This window comes from Saccostrea echinata, unplaced genomic scaffold (genome assembly GCF_033153115.1).
Source record: "Saccostrea echinata isolate AGI-Se365-2 ecotype Australia unplaced genomic scaffold, CSIRO_AGI_Sech_v1 ptg000025l, whole genome shotgun sequence".
Taxonomy (NCBI): Eukaryota; Metazoa; Mollusca; class Bivalvia; order Ostreida; family Ostreidae; genus Saccostrea; species Saccostrea echinata.
This window is the reverse complement of record NW_026889774.1, coordinates 12825264-12850276: the sequence shown is the minus strand read 5'-3', so window position 1 is coordinate 12850276 and position 25013 is coordinate 12825264. Positions and strand designations below refer to the sequence as shown.

Here is a 25013-nt window from a genome sequence, read left to right as displayed (position 1 = left end):
CGAATGACTGACGAATTTTAACAAATAAGAGATGTTTTCCCTTGATTTTAGGATAATACAAACAAAATTTCAAAAAAAAAATTCAAGCGGGGGGAGGGAGGACGCCCGGCGCTGGATCCGCCTTTGGGCAAGACCAAAGTCTTTGGAAAAGCATTAAGTACATGTATTTTCTAGGGATTACTTACCATGACATTGTAAAATTGAGCTATATGTAAGTTCAAAACGATTACAATAAGGAAAAAAAAAACATGCACGAATGCACTGTCAACATTTTACAAGGTGCCACTTGTACTAATTAATCTATGTCATGGATTGCTAAGTTATAAATGGGTGTTTGTCGCGAGATGGAATGGTGCAAGGTTGACGTATGAAAGATTAAGAATGCCTGTTCCTGCCTCCTTGAATTATTGAATTAAGTCTCCCACTGTTCAGATTTGCTGTTTGTGTTTCCAGCCTCTTTGGTAATCGCTTACACCAGGTTAGTGTAGACAGACAGTTTAATGCTATCAATATCGGGTCATATGAGACGATTACGTACTCCATGTGCATATTTGTCTTCTTGTTCATTAGATTTATTAGTTCCCCAAAACACACAATTTTTGAGTTGACATTTTTTCCTCGGGGTCAATAATTCCAATTTTCCATCGATTGTTGCGGCGAGCTGTCGACCACAGGGCCTGAAATAAGAATAAAACTCCTAATTCGCGAGTCAGTGTTGCGAATTTGTTAACGGGAATTGACAAGGTAAGATCTCTCTTCTCTCTCTCTCTCTCTCTTGCAACATCCGGACCGAGTTTATGGGCTGCGTATTCAAAACCGTGTAACTTTTCGTATATATATTATGCAAAATTTACCATTTATCTTGTGTGACATTTCGATTCGTGATAAGAGATTCAGGTTTGCACATAAGCAAGGGCGCTCTGTTTCGTTCTATATATTGATCAAGATTCAGCAATATTCTCGTGTTTACCGTTTTGTCGTTTGAGAGGTTGATAAATCGGCATAGTTGTGGATGGACAGGTAGAAACCGGTATTCAAGAGAGTGCGAGAGAGAGAACCCTCTTCCCCTTAAGTAGATGGTTTATGAAGTCGATTTGTAGGCTTCTTTAAAAGGAAAAGGGTTGTTAAGCAGATGTGTACCATGGTATAAAACTAGGGAAAATGCATGTTTCAAGAGATAGGGCACTAGATACATGTAATATCATACAGGTGTAAGCTGGCGTACTACATACTTGTGTAGTTAAAACGCGTTGTTAAATGTAAGGGCGGATCCAGAGGAGATGTCCTGGGGCATCCGGACCCCATTTAGCACTCATAAAAATATCACTGGATAGGAAGTCTTATAACTACCTGATGTTACGTACACAAGCAAAGGGGGTGTCAGGGTGGGTTGTGAAAACTGCCTAAACGATCATTTGGTGGACCCCCCCCCCCTTTTTTTTTCTTCAAAGATTACTGGATCCGCCTCGGTAATATGTGTAAGACTTTTTACATGTATATGCATGCATGTTTTATAATATTACTGAATTTTTTTTAGAGTCTTTAAAACATTAAGGTGCAGAAAATGGATATACTCTGAAATTCGTTGGTTGCACTTATAGCAATTCAAGTTGTTTGACCTGGCTGTGTCATTTTGATATAATAAAAATGAAGAGGAGAGTATGGGTAACTGTACCAGAAAGATTTGTTTCCTGTTCAAAAGCCAACCTGGTTATTTTCACTTGCATTGAAATTTAACTGTTTAATGCGAACCATTAAGAGAGTTGTATAGTGTGATAGTAAATTCATTTTCTGTCACAATTGATATAACCAAAAACTCAAAGTTAGCGAGTCGAGGACGGAAGGTCCAGGAATAGGGGCCGAGGAGAGAGAGGGACAGAGCGCACTTGATCTTGAGAGAGGGAGGAGAAGCTTCGTTAGGTACATCTTAATGTGGTTTTCCTAGCTTTTGAGTGTTTTAAAAGAGTGCATTTTCACAAGGGGTCCAATTTCCATTTCAGCTTAGTATATTTTGTAAATTTATAAACTCTGACAACCCCCTGTCCCTCGGACTGGAAACGCCCGAACACATCTATTCATCGAGTTATACTTATTATATTATCATTCTTTGGAAGTTACTTTCAACACATTAAATAGTACTATATTATGATAAAGTTGGCATCAGTATTAAAGTGAACATATAAGAACTGGTTTTATTTATACAGAATAAACAAGGAGTTCCTAAATGTCTGAGTCCGGCAATAGACGGGTTGTCCTGGCCTACAGCGGGGGACTGGACACGTCCTGTATTCTGGTCTGGCTTATAGAACAAGGATATGAAGTCATTGCCTTCTGTGTAAGTTTAAGCTAGTATTGGCAAAAGCTGATAATGAGCTACAATATATTATAACATGTCACAGGCACTTGATTGGGTAATAAATTTTTTAACCCATAGTATAATAATAACATTATTTATTGTTATTATTATACTATGGGTTTAAAAAATTATTACCGAATCAAGTGCCTGTAATACATGTATAATTTATGATTGTTCGTTTACTATATATACATGCATGGTTCCAAAAAAAAAACAACAAATTTTATATGAAGAGCCAGCTTTTGTCTTTTAATTTAAATACAGGCTAACATCGGACAGGATGAAGATTTCGATGCTGCAAAAGAAAAGGCACTAAAGCTTGGTGCTAAGCGGGTAGGATATATAAATAATTTCGTGTATCAAATGTGAAAATGAAAAGGTAGCAACTCCATACTTTCTAAGTCAGAGAAATTTTCTGTCTGTATGAACAGATTTTATATTCGTTATCGTTGACAGTCCCTTCAGGACATTTGCTACAAACAAACAAAAGAAGGGATACGCGATATGGAATTAGTTTTTGACTTATTTTGTTCGTAAATGATGCAAATACATATTAAGAATTTGTAGACTAAATTCTCACTTTTTGTCGTTCCCCTTATAATCTACTGGTAAACATTTTTTTTATCACTTTAGAGCAAATTGTTAAGACATCTTTTTAAAAAAAATGTGGGTAAACTAATACTAAACTTTGTCATTTTACTTATATAAACAGATTTGGTATCAATTTTCATGATTTTTGAAAAGAAGTTTGTATAGCAAGTGGTCCTTTAAAAAGGTGGTTATGAATTATCACACAGACCATGGGCCAGGGCCACAACGCTCACCTGTGTCACCTTTGACCTGCTGTTCTTCAAAAGATTTCTCAAAGTTTTTTTCCCATTGATATTAACAAACAATAATAAAAACAAATCATCTCAAGTAATTTTAGTAATTTCAGTAACTATGTGCGTGTTCATGTTCATTTTATATTTGTTGATTTAGATGGTAATTCCTGATGTACGTGTTGAATTTGTGGAGGAGTTTATATGGCCCGCTATTCAGGCAAATGCTGCTTACGAGGACCGTTACCTCCTGGGTACCGCTCTGGCAAGGCCCTGCATCGCGAGGTGAAGGTTGTGAGGTTCGTCATCGTTATCATACAGTGATTGAAGAGAAACATTGACTGCTATGATTTTTTTTTTATGTTTTAGGGCCATGATCAAGGTTGCCGTTGAAGAGAAGGCGCAGTATGTCTCCCATGGGGCCACAGGCAAGGGCAATGATCAGATTAGATTTGAATTAGGGGCTTACGCATTGCACCCCACAATTAAGGTTGTAACTCAAAGCATATATTACCTTTGACTTTGTAATATGATCAGTAAAACTACATAAATATGTTTCCATGCAAAGTTTTTTTTACCAACCTCTTTATGTACAGGTTATTTCGCCCTGGAGGTTGCCGGAATTTTACAACCGTTTTCAAGGCAGAGCAGATCTTTTCAAATATGCACAGGTAAAATAATTCTTCTGAAAATATTTAGAATTTGTTCTCATCAATTTATAGTAGTGAAAATGCATATAAAAATTTTGTATACTATTACTGTATTACTGTATAATAAGTAGACCGTTAGCAGAGGTGATCTTTGCATGAAATCTGGAATCTTGTGAAAAAACATACCGGTAATTTATCACTATAAAATACGTACACCTGTAGCTATAGATGTGTTGTATATTCCTGCATTATTTCAGGAACATGGCATAGCTCTACCAGTGACCCCAAAAGCCCCATGGAGTATGGATGCCAATTTAATGCATATAAGGTAACGCTTTATATAATTATAATAGACACATGTTTTATAAATGAGCATGAGCTGTTTTGATAAACTTACTCAAAATAGATTATGAAGGCTTTTGAATTTTGAAAAAAAAATTATTTAATTTGTTGCAAGTTTTTATTATTTATTGGGGTTGTTGTTGTTGTTGTTATAGGGTACTCACTTTTGAGTGCTTGCTACAGACATTGTTATTGGTCAGTTGACTTCTACACCAAGATGTTTTAAATATCCTTTATGGTAGCAATGAATATAGATTATGATAAGTTGACTGTTACATAATAAAGTGAAATGTACTGATTGGAGGTCTTATCTATGTCAAGGTCAGATTTCCCACAGGTACTTGGGGAAGGAACACCCACCCACCCCCACGGCGTTCTGTACCCCAGGGGTTCTTAGACTTTTATTTTTAAAATATTATTCTATGAAACATTCATGTAGTATTACAATTGAAAAATCCAAAATATAACCTGAAACTAACCTTTTACAAAAATGCGCACTCTGATACTGAAAGAGAACTTTGAGTACACACCCACCTGTAACACGAATGTACAAATATAAATCAAATGAAATCTATCTTTAATACGATCGCGGAGTTTTTGCTGTTGGGATTCGATATCTTTTCTCTTTATAGCTACATTTCCACAGAAAGATTTAGTTTTTAGCTCACCTGAGCCGAAGGCTCAAGTGAGCTTTTCTGATCACATTTTGTCTGTAGTCCGTCTGTCCGTCTGTCCGTCTGTCTGTCCGTCTGTCCGTCTGTAAACTTTTCACATTTTCGACTTCTTCTCAAGAACCACTGGGCCAATTTCAACCAAACTTGCCACAAAGTATCCTTGGGTAAAGGGGATTCAAGTTTGTTCAAATGAAGGGCCACGCCCTCTTCCAAGGGGAGATAATTAAGAATTCGTGAAAAATTAATGGCATCATTAAAAAATCTTCTTCTCAAGAACCACTGTGCTTGAAAACATGAAACTTATGTGGAAGCATCCTCAGGTAGTGTAGATTCAAATTTGTTCAAATCATGACCCCCGGGGGTAGGGTGGGGCCGCAATGGGCGATCAAAGTTTTACATAGGAAATATACAGGAAAAATCTTTAAAAATCTTCTTCTCAAGAACAGCAAAGCCATACTTGGTCATATTTATATGGTAGCATCCTCAGATAGTGTACATTCAAGTTTGTTCAAATCATGACCCCCGGGGGTCGGGTGGGGCCACAATGGGCCATCAAAGTTTAACATAGGAATATATAGGAAAAATCTTCAAAAATCTTCTTCTCAAGAACAGCAAAGCCATGATTGGTCATATTTACTTGGAAGCATCCTCAGGTAGTGTAGATTCAATTTTGTTCAAATCATGACCCCCGGGGATAGGGTGGGGCCACAATGGGCGATCAAAGTTTTACATAGGAATATATAGGAAAAATCTTTAAAAATCTTCTTCTCAAGAACAGCAAAGCCATGATTGGTCATATTTACATGGAAGCATCTTCAGGTAGTGTAGATTCAAATTTGTTCAAATCATGACCCCCGGGGGTCGGGTGGGGCCACAATGGGCGATCAAAGTTTTGCATAGGAATATATAGGAAAAATCTTTAAAATTCTTCTTCTCAAGAACAGCAAAGCCACGATTGGTCATATTTACATGGAAGCATCCTCTGATAGTGTAGATTCAAATTTATTCAACTCATGACCCCCGGGGGTCGGGTGGGGCCACAATGGGCGATCAAAGTTTTACATAGGAACACATAGTAAAAATTCTAAAAAAATAACAATTTGTTAAGAATAGCAAAGCCATGATTGGTCATATTTATATGGTAGCATCCTCAGATAGTGTACATACAAATTTGTTCGAATCATGACCCCCGGGGGTCGGGTGGGGCCACAATGGGCGATCAAAGTTTTACATTGGAACACATAGTAAAAATCTTTAAAAAAAACTATTTGTTAAGAATAGCAAAGCCATGATTAGTCATATTCATATGGAAGCATTCTTAGATAGTGTACATTCAAGTTTGTTCAAACATGACCCCTGGGGGTCGGGTGGGGCCACAATGGGTGATCAAAGTTTTACATAGGAATACATAGGTTAAATCTTTAAAAATCTTCTACTCAAGAAAGCAAAGCCATGATTGGTCATATTTAAATGGAAGCATCCTCAGATAATATAGATTCAAATTTGTTCAATTCCTGACACCCCCCCCCCCCCAATCACTTTTATATTTAAACTTTTCAACCTTTCAAGATTGAAGTGATTTCTGCTTTTTCCTAGCCATAGTGCTCAGGTGAGCGATGTGGCCCCTGGGCCTCTTGTTTTAATGAACTTTGGTGCATAAATCTCTCGAATACAGTTACGAGTCTGGGGTTTTGGAGGATCCAGCCAAACATGCCCCAGCTGGGATTTTCCAGATGACCGTGGATCCGGAACAAGCACCTGATCAAGCGGAGAAAATCGTCATCTCCTTTAAAAATGGTTATAGTTTTCACGTTATTTTTATTTTTGCATAAAAGGATACAGAAATTATTCTTATTTTGAATCTCAAGATTTTCTTAGTACTGTTTTATTAAAGAGTTAACCATTCCAAAAAAAAAAAAATAATGAATGAAATAAATTATTAATTAACAAAATGTTTTGTTCAATTCCACAGGCTTGCCCGTCCATGTTAAGAATTTAGGAAATAACGCGGAAAAGGACACGCCACTAGAAATTTTCTCCTACATGAATGAACTAGGGTCTGTCAAACTTTACTAGAAACACATACTGAAATTGCAAAGCGAAATAGTATTCTGTTGTTATACAAATTGTTTTTTTTTCCATGTAATTCTAGTGGAAAGCATGCCATTGGAAGAATTGACATAGTGGAGAATAGGTTCATTGGAATGAAGTCTAGAGGTAACATACATCTACATGTATCTGAATTCAATGTCTCGCCGTCAAAGACGTACATATTTCATGGAACGCTGTCACTGCTTTTCAAAAAAAAAAAATTGAAAAGTTATTTGGGGCAGATATTAAATATTTCATTTTATTTTTATCTTGGGAAAATGATGTCTCTCTGTTTTCCTACCTATTTTTAACGGGTTGTATTTAACTATTTATGGTATGATCTGTCTGTCCATCTGTTAGTTATTCATGTCCTGGTCATATATTTTCACTGTCAAGCCAAGGATAATCAAACCATGAGATGAGGCATTTTGGAAGGAAGTGTTGCAGTACAAAATTAGGTCAACATAAAATTTTAAAATCATATAGATATGTATAGCCAAATTGTGTCTTAATCTGTCTTCCTTCGTGTTAACCTTGAATCAAACCCTTTCATTTGATGCGTCTTTGGGTGAAGGGAGCTAAAAGTAGGTTACTATGTCTGTAGCCTTATATATATATATATATATATATATATATATATATATATATATATATATATATATATATATATATATATATATATATATAAGGGCTGGGACGATATAGTGGTATATTGATTCTGTGTGATGATGATACGCTTTTCGATAGAGAGAACACAATTTTTAAATTAATTGTTTTATTGTTTTACTTGACTTTTTGGGTTTAAAATGTAAAAATTAATATTTTAAATTTAGTTATAAACATGACATATGTAATACCGGTAATTAACACCACTTTTGTTAAATAATTTGTTTTTTTTTTCAATTGAAAATCTAAGTATCACAAGAACGGCATTATGAATAAGAACATCTACCGGTAATAAAAAAAGCTTTTTTAAACATTTTCGAAAAAGACTTCATAAAAATAGCATATATAAAGACTTTAAGGGTGTTATAAAATTATACAAATTCTATGAATATGTATTTCAATTATATACAAGATGGATGGCAAGATAGAGCTCTATGGCCAGTTTTGATTTTTTTCCCCCTAGGTCTTTATGAGAGTTTTGATTTTTCCCCCTAGGTCTTTATGAGAGTTTTGATTTTTTTCCCTAGGTCTTTATGAGACACCTGGCGGAACTATTTTACTAGCTGCACATATGGATATTGAGTTGTTCACCTTAGATAGGGTAATGTTATCAAAGTCTACAAATATCACTCCGATGCTTCAAAGTGAACATGATATTGAACCAAAATTGTATCAAGAAATTCCAAATATTTTATTTTAATCTCGACTCTCAGACTCTCACTTCAATAGATGTAGACATTAAAGAAAGATTAACGAGTTTGTACGAGTTATTTAATCATTGAATCATATAGTATTTAACAATTATTGCCTATTTTAGCCAATACTATATAGTGCCGTGATTTAATAACCCTTGATGTACAATATTCTCCCCGTCCTTAGGGATCCGTGAATATTGTACTCCTCGGGTAGCTAAATCATTGACCTAAAAAAATATCAAGAATTGTATATAATAAACCCATCAGACCATAGACTTTACTGTAATATTCACAGCATTTAAATCATTACTTTCAGGAAGTAAGGAAAATAAAGAGGAATCTCGACATCTCCTTCTCGGATCAGGTGTATAGGGGTACAGTATCATTATATGTAAACAATCATGAATATAACACGAAGGTGTTGAGGGATACAGTAATTATCATAAATAAATAATGTGTATAAAACATGATGGTATGTAGGGGTACAGTAATTATCATAAATAAACAATGTGTATAGAACATGATGGTATGTAGGGGTACAGTAATTATCATAAATAAACAATGTGTATAAAACATGATGGTATGTAGGGGTACAGTAATTATCATAAATAAACAATGTGTATAGAACATGATGGTATGTAGGGGTACAGTAATTATCATAAATAAACAATGTGTATAAAACATGATGGTATGTAGGGTACAGTAATTATCATAAATAAACAATGTGTATAGAACATGATGGTATGTAGGGGTACAGTAATTATCATAAATAAACAATGTGTATAAAACATGATGGTATGTAGGGGTACAGTAATTATCATAAATAAACAATGTGTATAGAACATGATGGTATGTAGGGGTACAGTAATTATCATGACAGTAGTAAAGAACCATGCTGTATTTAACACGATGTTGAAAGTTTTCACACACGGACTGTTTTTAAAGGGTTTTGGTTCAGTCCCGAGTGTGAGTACACACGCACCTGCATTCAGGGGAGCCAGAATCACGTCACTGGTAACGTAACTGTTAAACTGTACAAAGGAGGAGTTTACATCCTGGGCCGGGAGTCTCCGTTATCTCTGTACAATGCAGAGCTCGTCAGGTCAGACAAATAACATTCATGGAGAACAATTATCCCAAATATGCTTTTTTATGATGTATCATTGGTATCTACGGAAGTCCCGTTTAGGACATATCCAAATAAGAAAAAATTCAATTCGATATAACGAATTGTCAGATTTATTAATTAAAAGGAATTTATTTCGTTATAACATTTTTTTTAATTCGTTACAACGAATTTAATTTGCTATAACAAATTTGTTGCATTCGTCATAACGAATTCCAAAATTAATACGTTTAAACAAATTCCAAAATTTGTTATAACGAATTAAATTCGTTAAATCGAATTCGACACTTAGGACCTATAGGAAATTAATTATGAAATCGATGTGGCAAATTGTTGAATTCGTTTAAACGAATTTAATTCGTCAACAAATTTAAGAATTCATTTGAAGGAATTTAATTCATTATTAAATACACATTTAAGAATTCGTTGTTACAAATTTTTGAATACGTTATAACGAATTCAACAAATTTGTTATAACAAATAAAACTGATTAAATTTGAATTAAAAAAAATGATATAACGAATTAAATTCGTTTGAATTAATTCGACAATTTTTGAATTATTATTAAATTATTGAATTCTTATAGGTCCTAACAGGGCTTCCGTTGTTCCTATACATAAATATAATAGTTAATGGAAATGAAAATAAACTTTTGTAATTGATAAAATGTCTTACGCAAAAATTCAGAAAGAATATAGTGGGAATTGCATGTATCATAAGAACACAAATCAGTAAACTATACTTGTGGAAATAGGTGAGTGCAGTATTAGGAATCGTTCTATTTCATCTTCATTACGTTAATTTAGGAATTGTTTCGTTTGACAGTATGGATGTACAAGGTGACTATGAACCAACAGATGCAGGTGGATTCATCAAAATCAATGCATTAAGGTAAAAAAAACCCAGCTTCTTACATAACTTTCTAATTATAGAAAACTTCATAAAGTCGGGGGACTTTTTTTGGCAGGTTGTTTAATTGAGAAAAAAAAGAGGGGTATCGGGTTTCACATCATGTTACAATGAAATATAAAAGAGTATAGGGTATATTAACGACAAGGTGAAAAAATCGAGATTTTGTTTCAGATTACAAGAATATTGTCGACTGCGGCAGAATCAAGCTACAGGGAAATGAAAGTCCTCCTCTCTGACAGTGTACATAGGAGGAATTCGTAAAGCATCACTTAGGGAGATTAGTGTTCTGTTTCTTTTAAAAGACGTTTAAATTTACTTTATCATGTTGTTTCTTCCTTTGATTGCTGTTCATATTCATAATTGTCACTTAGCATTGTAGAAGATGCACTTAAATAATGATAAACTATTGTATGGTTTGTCAACACTTTTCAGTTTTATTACTCGATGATTTCATATAAATATTAAAAAAATTATAAATATGTATAAAAAAAAAAAGAAGTATACATCTTATGTTACTCTTGCACATTCATACTTTTATTCCACTCTTGTCCGACAACTGAAAACAGCATTCTAGCAACAAAGCATCTTTACAGCAGAAAATTAATAACAAATCATTTTGACCACCACAACAGTTACTGAGCAGTTACTGTTTATATAAACTAATGCTCCATCTGAAGGTGATGGTCACATTTCTTACAACAACGAATTCCACTCATCCGGATAGACATAGAATTTTAAGCTTCATTAAGGCGCGGATCCAATTTCAGTCATTCCTGGGTTCCGGTGTTCTTTTCTGTCGTTTATGCCTCTCGTATTCTAGGAAATAAATTGGAGAAAAGTTATAAAGCATAATGGTGTATCCTTAGTCTACATCTATGTTTTTCCTCAATGTTAATTTAATTTTTGTACTTACCACTTAATTAGAGATATGGGTAAACTCATCTACTTAATAGCACTAATTTAATTATCATATTTCAGCGATATTGAAAGTAAACATATAATAATGAGCCATTTCAGTGTTGTATAAGGAAGTTCGTAATACAATATTGTCTAATCATCAATAGATAAAATGATCGGGAAACCCAAGGACCTGTAATAATGCCTTTCAGCGTTACACGAAGTAGAGCTAGATATCTTCCTTTTGGCATTGAAATCTTCACGAGGTGAATGTCCTGTATTATTTTTTGCATAGATGAATTTCTCTAGTTCCCAACTTTTATTTTAGTATATATATATATATATATATATATATATATATATATATATATATATATATATATATATATATATATATATATTCAACATTAAACAAGATAAAAGGCTATTTCACTTTTCGTAAGTTCCTCAGAGAAATATTTATATTCAAAAGGGTTTTTTTTCTTCGTCAATGGTTTAATGCAATTTATTGTGGTGCAGAATCTTAATAAAATCTAGGATCCGCATCTTTATTTGATCTCTCCGGATTGTGTTGATATCCCTATAATAAATCGAATGTAATCCTTTTCCTCCTAGGCACAATCTTTCCAAAAACAATAGAAACATTGGAAAATGTTTAGTTGTTACGGGATGAAGACAGACATACCCCCACGCCCTTTAAAATAATAGGGAGAAGTCCCACCAGTCCTATCTCTCACAGCCGGTATTCTTTTTTAGCTCACTGGAGCCAAAGGCCCGTAAACCGGTTTTTTGATCAAAGTATGTCTGTCTGTTAACTTGTCACATTTTCATCCAACCAAACTTGCCACAAAGCATCTTTGGAGCCATACGTTAGTTTTAAGTATCTTTGTATACTGTATAGTTTTAAGTATCTTTGTGCACATGCCTATTTTTCCTTTTATATAGTTCTCTAGTCAAGGGTGACAATCCGTTCCTCTCCTTTTTTCACAGAGGAGAGGAGCGGATCGTCTTGTATACTATATAGCAAAACTTTCAATTTATGACGTAAATGTTTCTTTCATCCTGTGTGTGATTTACTAGTAAATGTTATATACCTTTACTCGAATACTTTTTCTTGACATTTTTGAATTCTGGAGGTGCTGGTAGTTCGTTAACATCGTGGAACATAAAACGGGACTCGAGATCTAAAATACAACAGTGACTCAATGATTACACTTTAATATTTACATCCCACTACAACTCACTATTGTGTATTACTAATATACTTGGAGTGGAAACTCAAGTAATCCCCAGAACAGAGGATAGATTCACTAGAGATGAAATGTGGCTTTGTTGAATCATTTGTTCATTTATGATAAGCATACTTTTAAACCTTCTTCATCAAATTACATGTAGAACTTTTTATTCTGTTAAAAATACAGATTCTTTATAAGACCGGGAAATGTTTTGCTTTCATGCAGACAAAGTTTAAAGGTAAATTCAAATTACGGAACTTTGAAAGCCCCCCCCCCCCCCAATGGTAGCGTTTCTTTTTGTTTGCAGCAGTTCAATAAGCATAAAAGTGCACACGTTGCTTGCATGAGTACGTTTTCGGTACAAGTATCCAAACAATTGTTAAAGATAACATGAATGTGTGAAAAAGTAAATAAGTTTGAATGTTAAGATACCAAGAATATGTCCAAAAAATCTAAACTTTTGATCTGTACAGCTTTTTTCTTAAAAGAGACTTACTTTTTGAATAATCATCATGTACATACATGTGAGGACCCTTGCTGCGCCTTTAATACAATCGCCTTTTTTGTATTTCAAATTATTAAGGTGCTGAGTTGAAGTTTAAGAATTGCGAACGCTTGAATATTTTAGCTATACATTTTTAAACTACTCGTAAACAGCGATTCCGAGTGCCTAGCAGTTATATGACTTCCTCTTTTCATCAATATAATTAAACTGATGCCAGCTAAGGGCTAAATAGGGATCAAATACTTGCAGAATGTTCCTCAACTGGATGTATTATTTTATACCTCTATCTGAATAAAATAAAATGTAATTTTGATTTTGTGTCTCATTATTATGGAAATTTCAAAACTTTCATGCAATGCTGAATATCAAAATATTCAAGTATGGGCATCAACTGATAACTATTCCAGATAACGCTGTGAAAATGTTCTGTAAAAATGTTATCGAAAAGCCATTTCCGCTCTTCACAGCAATACCAAACCTAAATAAATGTTTGATGTTTTTACAAGCGGATAAACTATATATTTACATGTATCGAGTAATTGATCAACATTATCATATAAATCATTTCTTGATTTTTTTGTTTGTTTATTGTTAGTTTTTTGTTTGTTTGTTTTTGTTTTGTTTTTTTTTTTAAATAACATAGCACCACTTGTGTTTATTTTAAAGTCGATGGATACCTTTTATACTACTTAATTATTGCTTCAAATTAGCAAAGCCTGTCAAGGTGAAAGGTGAAATACATGTAATTAATTAATAAATGTATTCTGAAGAACGTACCGTCACTCTCTTGGATGGGAGCTGGAATGGAGCCATTCGTCAGGTGGGGCCTCGCACTGGAGGAATGTGCGCCATGGAAGGAACTCCCCCTACGAGGGGGTAGTCTAGGGGGTTCAGCATCTTTGCTCTGAAGGTTAGATTCACTTCGTGAATTTCTGGGTAAAGTATGTGAACTATGTCTTTGTTGGTTAACCTGGGCGGGGGGTAAACTTGCAGTGGAGGGAGGGGTAGGTGGGAGGGGGTCGTGTCTATTTCTTGGCGGGGGTGGGGGTAATTCATCTGATGATCCTCTTCGGTTCCTGGGAGACTGACTGGACTGTGGTCTGGATGTGCTTGTGGGACCTCTACGAGGGAGGGTGCTAACTGATGGTGGGTCTGGTCGCCCTGCCCTGCTAGGTAACGGTGGAGGTGCTCCACTCATAGCGAGGGCTGCCATTTCTTAAATCATGATCTGAAACAGAAAAAAAAGTTTGTCTAAATCGTATATATTATGATGTTTGAATTTCATACCGTGGTCTTTTCAGTATATATAAAAAAAACACTAGCTGTTGGATGGGACAATTTTTGAGAGAAATTAATATATGTATTCGGTCCATGACTTCTTTCTATTTTCTTCTTTGCTTTCTGAAACTAACATGTCACAAGGGCGGCTTTAATTTACTCTGGATGATTCCCCTGGATGTGTCCTGCTTGCAGGATTGGAGTCAGAGATTTTCCAGGATTGTTATTCTGAGTGACCACTTCTGATTTAAATACATTTTATCTTGTACTTGTTAATGCTCATGAAACCGAAATACACAGTACTTAAAGATATTTAATAAATTTAATGCCAATCAACTTGAGGCCCGAAATTAAGGTTCAGAAACCTGTGCCGGAATAGTGTAAAGTGAATGGACAACTATCCAGAATACTTAATGTCCATTCGGACCTCGTAGAAAGGTGTATCTGCTAGTATCCATCCATGATGGGCCGATAAGGAGGCCAACAGGCATAATCACTCCCAAACAACTAACTTTAAGATCCACCACCGTTTTGAATTAGTGAGGATCTCTTGTCGAGTGCACAGGCACTTGGCCTTTTTAACTTTCCTCTTGATTGATAAAAAAATCCCCATCTTTTATTATAGTATCGGATTTTTTATCAATGAGGAGAAGGGGTTTTAAACTTTATTTTTAGCTCTACCGGTCAGAGACCAGAAGAGCTTATGCGATGGTAAGGTGTCCTCCGTCCGTCCGTCTGTCTGTCCGTCTGCAAACAATTCTTCAAAATGCTACTCCTCCTACAATTTTGGTCTGGTTTCAATATAACTTGGCAGACAAGTAGACTACACTAAGGTACATAATTCTGTGTATCGGTTTTTGATTTTGATGAACGGTGTTGTCGTGGTTGCTAAAAATAGAAATTTCTGTGAAATACCCTCAAAATGCTACTCCTCCAACAGTTTTAGTCTGATTTCAATATCACTAAGCACATATATAGACTACACTAAGATGCATAATTCTCTTTATCGGTTTTTGATTTCGATGAGCGGTGTTGCCATGGTTACTAAAAATAGAAATTTCTTTGAAATGGTTCCAAAATGCTTATCCTCCCACAGTTTTGGTCTGATTTCAGCATTACTTGGCACACAAGTAGACTAGATAAAGATACATATTTCTCTGTAGTTGTTTTCGATTTCAATGAACGGTGTTTCCATGGTTACTAAAATTGGAAATTTCTTCGAAATACATTCAAAATGCTACTCCTCCTACAGTTTTGGTCTGATTTCAAAATAACTTGGCACACAAGTAGACTACAATGAGATACTAGTACATAACTGTCTTTTTTGTTTTTTGATTAAGGTGAATGATGTTGCCATGGTAACTAAAATCGAAATTTCTGTAAAATTCTTTTAAAACGCTACTCCCCCAGTTTTAATTTGATTGCAATCTCGCCACAAAAAGAGACTAAATCAAGAATCATTCTATTTATTGTTGTTGCAAAGTTTCAAGTCCAAGTCAAGCTACTTTTTTCTTCCCTTGTTACAAGTACAAACCAGTAGAGCTACAGTCTCGACAGAGACCTCTGGTTTAGATTTCTGACATAGGATGACTTTCTACTAGCTGCTACTTCGTCATTCTCAGTGAATATCATATCTGTAAAAGTCGGGTGTCCACTGGTGCTTCATGTTGACGCCAACGGCACCATATTGGACAAAGGATGACTGCACTTAAGGACATGCGGAATTTGCGACAAAATAAACTTTCAAAACAAGGATTTTTCTTTTCATTGCAAGAATGGTCAACATCCAATCTACAACTTTATGTAATTAGGTTTAATAAAAGTGTGTATTTACGAAGTTCGAATCTGTTTTCAAAGGCAGGGGTCATCACAATTTCTTGAATCTCCGTTCGATAATGAGGACGCCCACTTTTTTACTGACTTTATACATAGTCAGAGTATGTTTGTCTGTTCTACGTGTAACAGTAGTTGTATATTTGCATAAATAATAATGTGTCAAAAGGAGATTAATAGACAAACATGAGCTCATGGTTAAAAAGAGAAAAAACGGCTTCTTCTTACATTCGCTCTCTGTGTTGTAACCAAGGATTGTGACATGTTGAATATTATAATTCACCACGTGATTTCTTATCTCAGGTAACTTTGTGAATACTAAATTCCGTCACGTGACTTGTAAGGTAGCATGTTAAGTGCTAACTAGGACATTGTGTTCGAACACGTTAAGTCATCTGGCATTGATATAAAATATGCTTTAATTACATTGACGTGCTCGTATTGTTAATTTCGTTTTGAAGCCTTTGTCAGAAGTGTATTTGTGCCATACAGAATGGAGAGGGGGATTGGAAAGAGTGATCACGTTCGTTTTTTCCAAACATGTCATTGTTATTTATCAAGTCTAATTTTAGACCCACTCTAACAATGTTAGCTCCGCCTCTCATGCATATCTAATGTTCAATTAAGGGCAGGTAAGTGTAAATTCACTATATTTGGAAAGCAGTAAGGACAAAAAACATTGAATCATTTTATTGTATCACAGTCTAAAATCATTTTAAGATTTAAATGTGGTTCCAAATTGACAGTATTCTTTCATAAACACACAAAAGTGAGATAAGGTTTAGATTTAAAAGCAACAGAAGCAACCGAAAAAGACCCAAAAACAGGCGTTAAGTGCAGTCATCCTTTCACTATACACTTATCATAGATAATAATTTTATACTTTGACTTCCTTTCAACAAACATGAATAAACGCTTCATATTTCAATGTAGCCATTTACAGCCTGAATACACTTGACATTTCAGAATATTTTCCTGTATATTGTGTTATATAACACTTGATTCCATTATGTCCGCATTCAGGGACGTCCAGATTTGATTACATACTGCTAAAGAGGGAGAAGATCCTTCTTAATTATACACGTTTTAACTCTGTACATGGAAATGCTTTGATGTGAGTAAGATGTTATGGGGGGGGGGGGGTTAAAAGAAATATAGGTGCAATACAACTGCAAACCAATTTCTCAATAATAAAGTAGATTTGGTGTTCCTTAATTCAGGAATTTTTGAAGATCCTTTTTTTTTATCATAAAGTAATGACCCCATCTTTGCCCTAGCCTGTTCCAAAGAAAATATACACAGAATATGTACATGCATTTTATAATACTGTAAATTTTTTTGGATGTAACATATTTATGTGAGAAAATGGGCATACCATGGTCTATGTGTAAATCAATGAAGCTTATAACTTTTAAGAAACAACTAAAAAAAAGTATTAGATGATATCCGACAATACTGGTTTCTGAAAAAGAGAAAGAGGTTGTCTGTCAGATAAACTTGCAACATATTTCCGTATAAAAAGAAGTTTTGAAATTGAAAAGTTTTTATTTTTAAAAAATGAGTAAGCACACATAACCTCAGGATTGAAAGTGAAAGATATGGAATAATTATAAACACGGAAGGACAGCAAACCATCCTTGAAAGAATTAGTAGAATGTATGACATGAATTGTGTGGAAGATGAGATTCATTCACTGATTGAATTTCCCTTATATAAACGAAATAGACATGATCTTTTTATGCCCCCGTATCGAAGATTCGGGGGTATATAGTTTTTGCCCTGTCCGTCCGTCTGTCTGTCTGTCCGTTTTTCTGTTTGTCTGCAAAAACTTTAACATTGCCCATAACTTTTGATCGGTTGGAGCTATGGCTTTCATATTTCACATGTGTATTCCTTGTGACAAGACCTTTCTTTGGGTGTCACCATATTTGACCTTTTGACCTTGGAGTTTGACCTAGTTTTACAAAATTTTACCGAACTTTAACCTTGGCCATAACTTGTGAACCGTTGGTGCTAGGGATGTCATACTTCAGATATGTAATCCTTGTGACAAGACCTTCCTTTGGATACCAACAATTGTAATCCATTGACCTTGACCTTGGAGTTTGACCTACTTTTGGAAAACCTAAACCTTGGTCATAACTTTTGAACGATTGGTGCTTCAGCTTTCATATTTCACCAGTATTTTACCATTTGACCTTGATCTTGATGTTTGACTTACTTTTGAAAAACTTTAACCTTTTCCATATCTATTCAGTGGTTGCTGCTAGAGCTATATATTTCACAGGTATATTCCTCGAGACAAGACTTTACTTTGGGTACCAACATATTTGATTTGCATTTGAGAAAGTTTAACCTTTGCTATAAGTTGCCATACGGGGGCATCAGTGTTTCACAAACACATCTTTTTTTTTTATTATAATTTAATAAATAAAGAAAAATTTCTCTTTCAAATTTGACTTTCTTCTTAAGTGTGTTACTCTTTACTTGTATGCTCAAGGTACCCTAATTGGTTTCAATAAATCTTATCTTATATACTTTTTTTATATACTAGTATCTACGCTATGTATAGATAAAATGCTTGTTTGTTGTTGAAACTTGGTAGCTCAATTTAGTGTTACCTAAGTGTGACCAATTGTTTGAACAACCTTCAAATCCTTGATGATCTCAGTCATGGTTTGTGCTTAAAGGATTACGAACAACCTCACGATGATAGGCCATTTGCAAGACTGCAACACAAAGTTTCAAAAGTTACTTTGGGTGGATTTTTAGAACACCAGAATTGCAAACTCTTCAAAAACAACGTGCGCCATCGAAACGGATCACATTTATTGAACACTGGGTAAATACCAAAGGGGAACAGCTGGACTAGAGACTAACCATTGCCATTTTCATCGCTCAGTGTAATCGAGATTCAAACTTTTTTTTTCGAGATTCAATCTGAACTTTGAAAGCTAAAATTGAAAAATTCTGGTACAGACGACAAGCAGAAGGACAGTTTTACTAACAAATGGTTTTTGAGAGGAAAATGTTTCTTTGCCGGAAAATACGCCAAGAGACACGATCAGGGAACTTCTGAAAAAAAAATCTAGGATGTCAGCAACTGATTGTCACTATAAAAAGAAAATGTAGAACAAAGTGTTTTCCTTCTTGGCAACATTGAGGACAGAGAAGTAAGTGATCGAACGAATGATTCAACAAGACCAAGAAGCTCCGTCCAGTGGAGCCCCAAAAAACAGTGCCCAATCCACAAATTGTCGGAAATGCTCGATCCCAGTAACACCGGAAAAATCGGAAACAAGAAGGCGTGAATCGGGGATTTAAATGATTATTGTCACTGTGTGCAATAGGCAAATTTTGAGTGAAATAATTTCCTTTTTTTTAATTTGATACCTTAAATGCAGGACATTTGGATACTACCGGTATTTTCGGTAACTGAGTATAAAATCCCTTCATGCTAATTGTGTTTGTATGTTCGAAGTTACTCTTCATTTAATACTTTTTTTTAGAGAATGATAATTATAACTTGATTGTTTAATACAAGATCGTCAGTTGGAAACTGGACCCCCTGCTGTCCACGACTCCAGATCGTGTAGAAAATTGTACTATGAGGCAAAACCTTTTACATATTCTATATATTCCCCTTGCTTTTCCCCGCATAATTTACTACCTGTCAAATAAATAATTAAGTGTATTAATTAGTGTTAAGTTTCAAAGTCTAGAGACATGTACAGGAATTGACCTTTACTGAACCCTCACTTTCATTTGACTGTCAACTCGATGTATAGCTATAACGGATATATAAGTAGGTCACATGTGTATATCTAATAGATAGGCATATAAGACATTTTAAAGAGACGTCAATCAAATAGGAAACCAAGTGATTCAAATTTGACAAACTATAAGAATGAATAAACATTTTTAAACATGTCTGGGTTGTTGATTTTGACAATCTGTGAGACATGGACACAGGCTATCCGACATGGACACAAAGTCCAATGAGGGTTTAGGAGCCAATGTACCTCCTAACCCCCACCCCGTGAAAAATTTTACTTACCTCAGTAGATACCGATTGTCGTGTCCAGCTTCTGGTAGTATTCCAAATGGGATAGGAAAAATCAAAGACTTCTGCTGATTTTTATCTTATGTCAGAAATTCTAACGAAGTGCATTTCAACTGACAAAGCTAGACACGGAAGAAAATTTAATCTGAGCACAATCCGGGGCCACACGAAAGGGAATTCCGATAGGTGGTTTAAACAGACGACAGCGTAAGGAATTTGGAAGACATCAAGCAAGACGCGCCTTAATTTGTGGACTTTCACTACTTTAGTTTCCGGACATGAAATCAGTTTAAGATGTGGATTCTCAGTTTATTTTCCATTGTATTGTGCAATGGAGAATGAATGTAACGGATGTGACTTTGATTATAAGTACTCTGGCTAATCTATCACGAGCATATAGCCGTTCCTATTTATCAAATATTGAACTTGACTTTTAGAAAATTCATTCTACCCCCTCACCCAGCCGGGTAGTCCGAAATATCTGACGTTTTCCAGGCTTTTTTCACGATTTTGATATTATACGTTTTTTCCTGGCACGTAAAATATCAAAATCGTGAAAAAAGCCTGGAAAACGTCAGATATTTCGGACTACCAGCCGGGTATAAAGAATATCTGTGGTGTGCACAATTCTCTCTTTCTCTCTCTCTCTCTCTGGGTCCTTGCGAAGAATTGATCAACGAATAAATAATTTGGATATTCGTAACTTTGTAGAGGTTGCATGCTTTCATAACACCTCAATGTTTATTCACCTAATTAGTGTTAAATGCATCCTAGTGTTTTTGTGGTTTATATGTAAAAAAAAAAAAAAAAAAAAAAAAAAAAAAAAAATTAAATAAATAAATAAATACATATTGGTATGTGCAGGGCATTTGAAAATCCGTTTTCTTTCATAGCATCGTGTTTGTCCTTTTACTAGGAACACACACATTTTGAAAAAAAAAGCAAATAAAGAATATAATTAGAGATTAAGGGAATAGGATATCAATATTAAGGTCAGACGACACGTTCCTCAAAGATATGTTTTGTATACCTTGGTATTATATCAAAAATTATTCATAATTGTCATTCTCTTGTGATTTCTAAATTGTTTTCATTGTGTTTTTTAAAATAAGTATACCAAAAATTGTGACATTGACAATTCAAAAGATTACCCATAAGGATTATATAAGAAATATCACCCTCTGGTATCTTGCCCAAATGCCTGGTAAGGTATCTCAATTTTTGGTGAGGAAACTTGTTTAAGTAGCGATATGGCAAATGGCAAATTCTTGGGAAAAATTATATATTTTCGAGGAACGTGTCGTCTGACCTTAAAATTAAACGGTCATGTTATAAATTTCTCCTGAACACAAAGAAGGTTATATGGGGTTAAATTTATTTCTGCGAATAAATAAATAATAATATACAATGTCATTAAACGATGTGGCCTCTGTTTGGTATTTTCACCTAGACAGTTCTTCCTGATTGAAAATTAAACATTGAATTCCTCAAGTAACCCAACTTCGCTTGAAAGTGTGCATTTTCTAACTGCGGCTCACGTACGTCTTCCCGTTTCATCCCATAGATGTTTAATTTGGATAAGGTTTGTGCTCAAGAAGGGCTGATAAAGATTTGGGCTAAGTAAGGGCTAAAAAAAAGTGTGAGCTCAGGGAGGGGTGACAGGTCTGGGCTCAGGAGAGCTGATTCAGGTCTAGGCTCAAAAAGGGATTAATAAAGTCGGTGTCAGGAAAGGCTGATTAGGGTCTGGGCTTAAAAATGAATGAATAAGGTCTGAGCTCAGAAAGCGATGAATTAGTTCTGGTTTCATAAAGGACTGATTAAGGTATAAGCTCAGGAAGGGCTAAATAAGGACTGGGCTGGAAGGGGTGAATAAGTTCTGGGCTCAGAGACGGCTGATTAAGGTCTGGGTACTGGAAGGAGTGAATAAGTTCTGGGCTCAGAGAGGGCTGATTTAGGTCGGGGCTTAAGGTGCCAACTAAATTCAGGGCTCAGAAAGAGGTTGCTGAGGTCAAGTATAAAGGAGGAATGTCTAAGGTCTGAGCTCAGGCAAGGCTGATTAAGGTCTGAGCTAAGGAAGGGACCACAAAGGTCTTGGCTGTATAAGGGGTGACTATGGTCTCAACTCAGGAAGGTCTGACTTAGAATTGGGATCAAAAACATATGAATTAAGTCTGTATTTCTGAATTCAGGAAAGGCTGGTTAAAGTCTTGGTTCAGGAAAGGGTGACTAAAAGTCTGAGCTTAGGAAACTTTACTAACGTTTGGGTTCAGGAAAAAGAGTTTTATGTCTGGGCTCCAGAAGGGATAACTTAGGTCTGGGTTCAGGAAGGGATGACAAAGGTCTTGGCCAAAGAAGGGATAACTATGGTCTCAGATAGAATTGAATTTGGTCTTGGATAATGAAGGGGTAACTAAAGTACTAGCCCTGTAAGGGGCTACTAAGATCTGGGTTCATGAAGGGGTGACTAAGGTACTAGCCCTGTAAGGGGCTACTACGAACTGGGTTCATGAAGGGGTGACTAAGGTCTGGGCTTTGGAGGGGACAATGGTCTTGGATCTGGACATCCTCACAATGTCAAGGTTTTGTGATTTTGGAACTTCACACAAACCCTTGACATAAGTCGTTATCTAAAAGTTGGGCTAGAAAGCTACCATTTCATTTGTTCCTGGTCTAGGACTGGAACCTACGGAAGCCGGTAGGTGCCAGGTAGAACAAATATTTTATCTGGCGGCCGCCAAATAATTTTCTGGCGGCCGCCAGATAAGAAAAATATTTTATCTGGCGGCCGCCAGATAAGTTATCTGGCGGCCACCAGAAAATTATTTGGCGGCCGCCAGATAAAATATTTTTTCTACCTGGCACCAACCGGCATCTGTAGGAACCAATCAGAAAACAGCTTTTATTGTAGGTGAGTTTTGTAAGCAAATATGACTCGTCTTTAAAATGGAAAGAGTCGATATAGTAGGATTTGTGACTAGTTATATTAAATGAAACATCGGGGATTAATTTTTGGAAGATCGTCATCCTAACAGTAACAAAAGATATGCTCTGGAGTTGGGCCATTTGAAAAGCAGAAGGATAAAACGTACGCTCAACTAGGACCTTAGGTCACCGGCTCAGTTCACAGCTATCAAACCTGTTTACTCCGCGACAAAATGTAGTGCATTGCAACCGTAAAGTAAAAATAGAATAAATCGCACTACTGTGAAGCCTTTACAGTGTAAAACAACAAACAGAAAATCTATTTTTGTCAAAGGAATAATCATCTGATATGAGGAAAGATACAGGGGGGAGCAACATTGACTGCAATATATTATAAAATATAAGTTATACAGCAATGGATTACGTAGGGTGACCTGTGGTCTCCCTAATGATATTATTATTCCATGTAAGGCAACAGTATCTATTTAACACAGTAGCTAACCTTTGATCTCATTTTAATATATCAGGGTAGGCGACCTCCTGTCTCTGCATTCGCAGATCTAACAGATAGGGGGAGGAGGTACATTGTAGGTCTTGCCCCCCCCACCCCGCTCGGACTCTTCACTGATCCTTAAAGATAATGGAATAATTATTTGGTAATAAATTATATTAGGTGTCCTTTGGTCTCCCTTTTGAGGTCATACCTCAATAGGCGACCTTATCAGTTTAACACTCTAGTAAACCTCTGGTTAATATTAATCTTACAGAGTAGATGTATGCCCAGTCTTGCAAGGATGGAGGCTGATGTTCTCCTTCCCTTTCCCTGGAATTTACACTTATCAAATTCATAAACGAATCAAAACTACTAGTATATTTTCCAAAATAACAAACTTAAAAAAACATGGACCCTTTGTCAATTGCTTGTGGGATACATATACTGTATATGAAGGAAAAGTTGTCTAATGTCATCCCCCATCCAATTACATAAATTTAGAGAATAAATTTGGAGAAATTGTGAAATTGTTTGCTTGTAAAAAAAATCAGGGTCTCAAGTTTTGTTTTGAGTGAATTTGAAAAATAATTCTTCACATGCAACATTTTTTAAATTGTCTTCTTATAACTTCAAGTGACCCCATGTTTTCCTAATAATGAACAATATAAGATTACCTCTGGTCTACTGATTCATATACCACTTCGTCTGACCTCTGATATCCTTATTGATGTACAGTATAAGACAAACTCATGTTTCCATATTCTTTATGTGGGGAGCAGAGGAAACATAAAGTTTATATGAATAGGGAGACCATAGGTCCCCTTATATTGTACATCATTAGGAGGACCAAAGATCACATTGTATTGTACATCAAAAGAAAGACAAGAGGTCCCCTTATACCCTACATCTATAGGGAGACCAGAGGTGGTCCCCTTATATCCTACATCTATAGGGAGACCAGAGGACACCTTATATTGTACATAAATAGGGGGACCAGAGGTCACCTTATATCAAATATTAATAGGGAGACCAGATGTCCCCTCATATCCTACATCTTTAGGGAGACCAGAGGGCACCCTGTATTGTACATCAAGAGGGAAACCAGGGATCATTTGTACATCAACAGGGAGACCAAAGGTCCCCTTATACCCTACATCAGTAGGGAGACCAGAGGACACTTTATATATTACATCAATAGGGAGACCAGAGGTCCCCTATATTCTACATCAACAGGGAGACCAGAGGTCCCCTTATATCCTACATCCATAAGGAGACCAGAAGACACCTTATATTGTACATCAAAAGGGAGACCAGAGATCTCTTATAATTTATATTGTACATCAAAAGGGAGACCAAAGATCCCCTCATATCCTACATCTTTAGGGAGACCAGAGGGCACCTTGTATTGTACATCAATAGGGAAACCAGTGATCATTTGTACATCAACAGGGAGA

At 35.6% G+C, this 25013-nt stretch overlaps 2 protein-coding genes across 3 annotated transcripts; one reads left to right on the top strand and one right to left on the bottom strand.

Moving 5' to 3' along the window:
* Positions 1-388: 388 nt before the first annotated feature.
* Positions 389-10776, top strand: LOC133192040 (argininosuccinate synthase-like). Of its 2 annotated transcripts, none has more exons than XM_061327883.1 (15): positions 389-478; positions 2205-2335; positions 2621-2689; positions 3338-3462; positions 3547-3667; positions 3774-3848; positions 4085-4155; positions 6519-6640; positions 6816-6900; positions 6996-7060; positions 8128-8201; positions 8612-8669; positions 9241-9397; positions 10247-10312; positions 10505-10776. In XM_061327883.1, the coding sequence occupies exons 2-15, from the start codon at positions 2225-2227 to the stop codon at positions 10551-10553; spliced, it is 1248 nt and encodes a 415-aa protein (XP_061183867.1). In that variant the 5' UTR covers positions 389-478; positions 2205-2224; the 3' UTR covers positions 10554-10776. The 2 variants fall into 2 exon arrangements, with proteins under 2 accessions (XP_061183867.1, XP_061183866.1); XM_061327882.1 differs by lacking the exon at positions 389-478 and adding an exon at positions 582-744.
* Positions 10746-20354, bottom strand: LOC133192041 (WAS/WASL-interacting protein family member 1-like). Its single transcript, XM_061327884.1, has 4 exons — positions 20139-20354; positions 13748-14198; positions 12325-12414; positions 10746-11149 (listed from the first exon to the last, which is right to left on the bottom strand). Exons 2-4 carry the CDS (start codon positions 14181-14183, stop codon positions 11097-11099), a joined length of 579 nt encoding a protein of 192 aa, XP_061183868.1. The 5' UTR covers positions 14184-14198; positions 20139-20354; the 3' UTR covers positions 10746-11096.
* Positions 20355-25013: the final 4659 nt, after the last annotated feature.

Bases quoted from the DNA above. Each gene is read 5' to 3' on its own strand.
- LOC133192040 (XM_061327883.1), top strand. From the start codon at position 2,225: ATGTCTGAGTCCGGCAATAGACGGGTTGTCCTGGCCTACAGCGGGGGA. The intron at 3,463-3,546 runs GTGAAGGTTGTG...TTTATGTTTTAG, and splicing joins GCAAGGCCCTGCATCGCGAG to GGCCATGATCAAGGTTGCCG. The intron at 4,156-6,518 runs GTAACGCTTTAT...TCTCGAATACAG, and splicing joins GCCAATTTAATGCATATAAG to TTACGAGTCTGGGGTTTTGG.
- LOC133192041 (XM_061327884.1), bottom strand. From the start codon at position 14,183: ATGGCAGCCCTCGCTATGAGTGGAGCACCTCCACCGTTACCTAGCAGG. The intron at 12,415-13,747 runs GTACGTTCTTCA...GTTGTATTTTAG, and splicing joins TCCCATCCAAGAGAGTGACG to ATCTCGAGTCCCGTTTTATG. The intron at 11,150-12,324 runs GTATATAACATT...TTTATTTCCTAG, and splicing joins GAAAAAGTATTCGAGTAAAG to AATACGAGAGGCATAAACGA.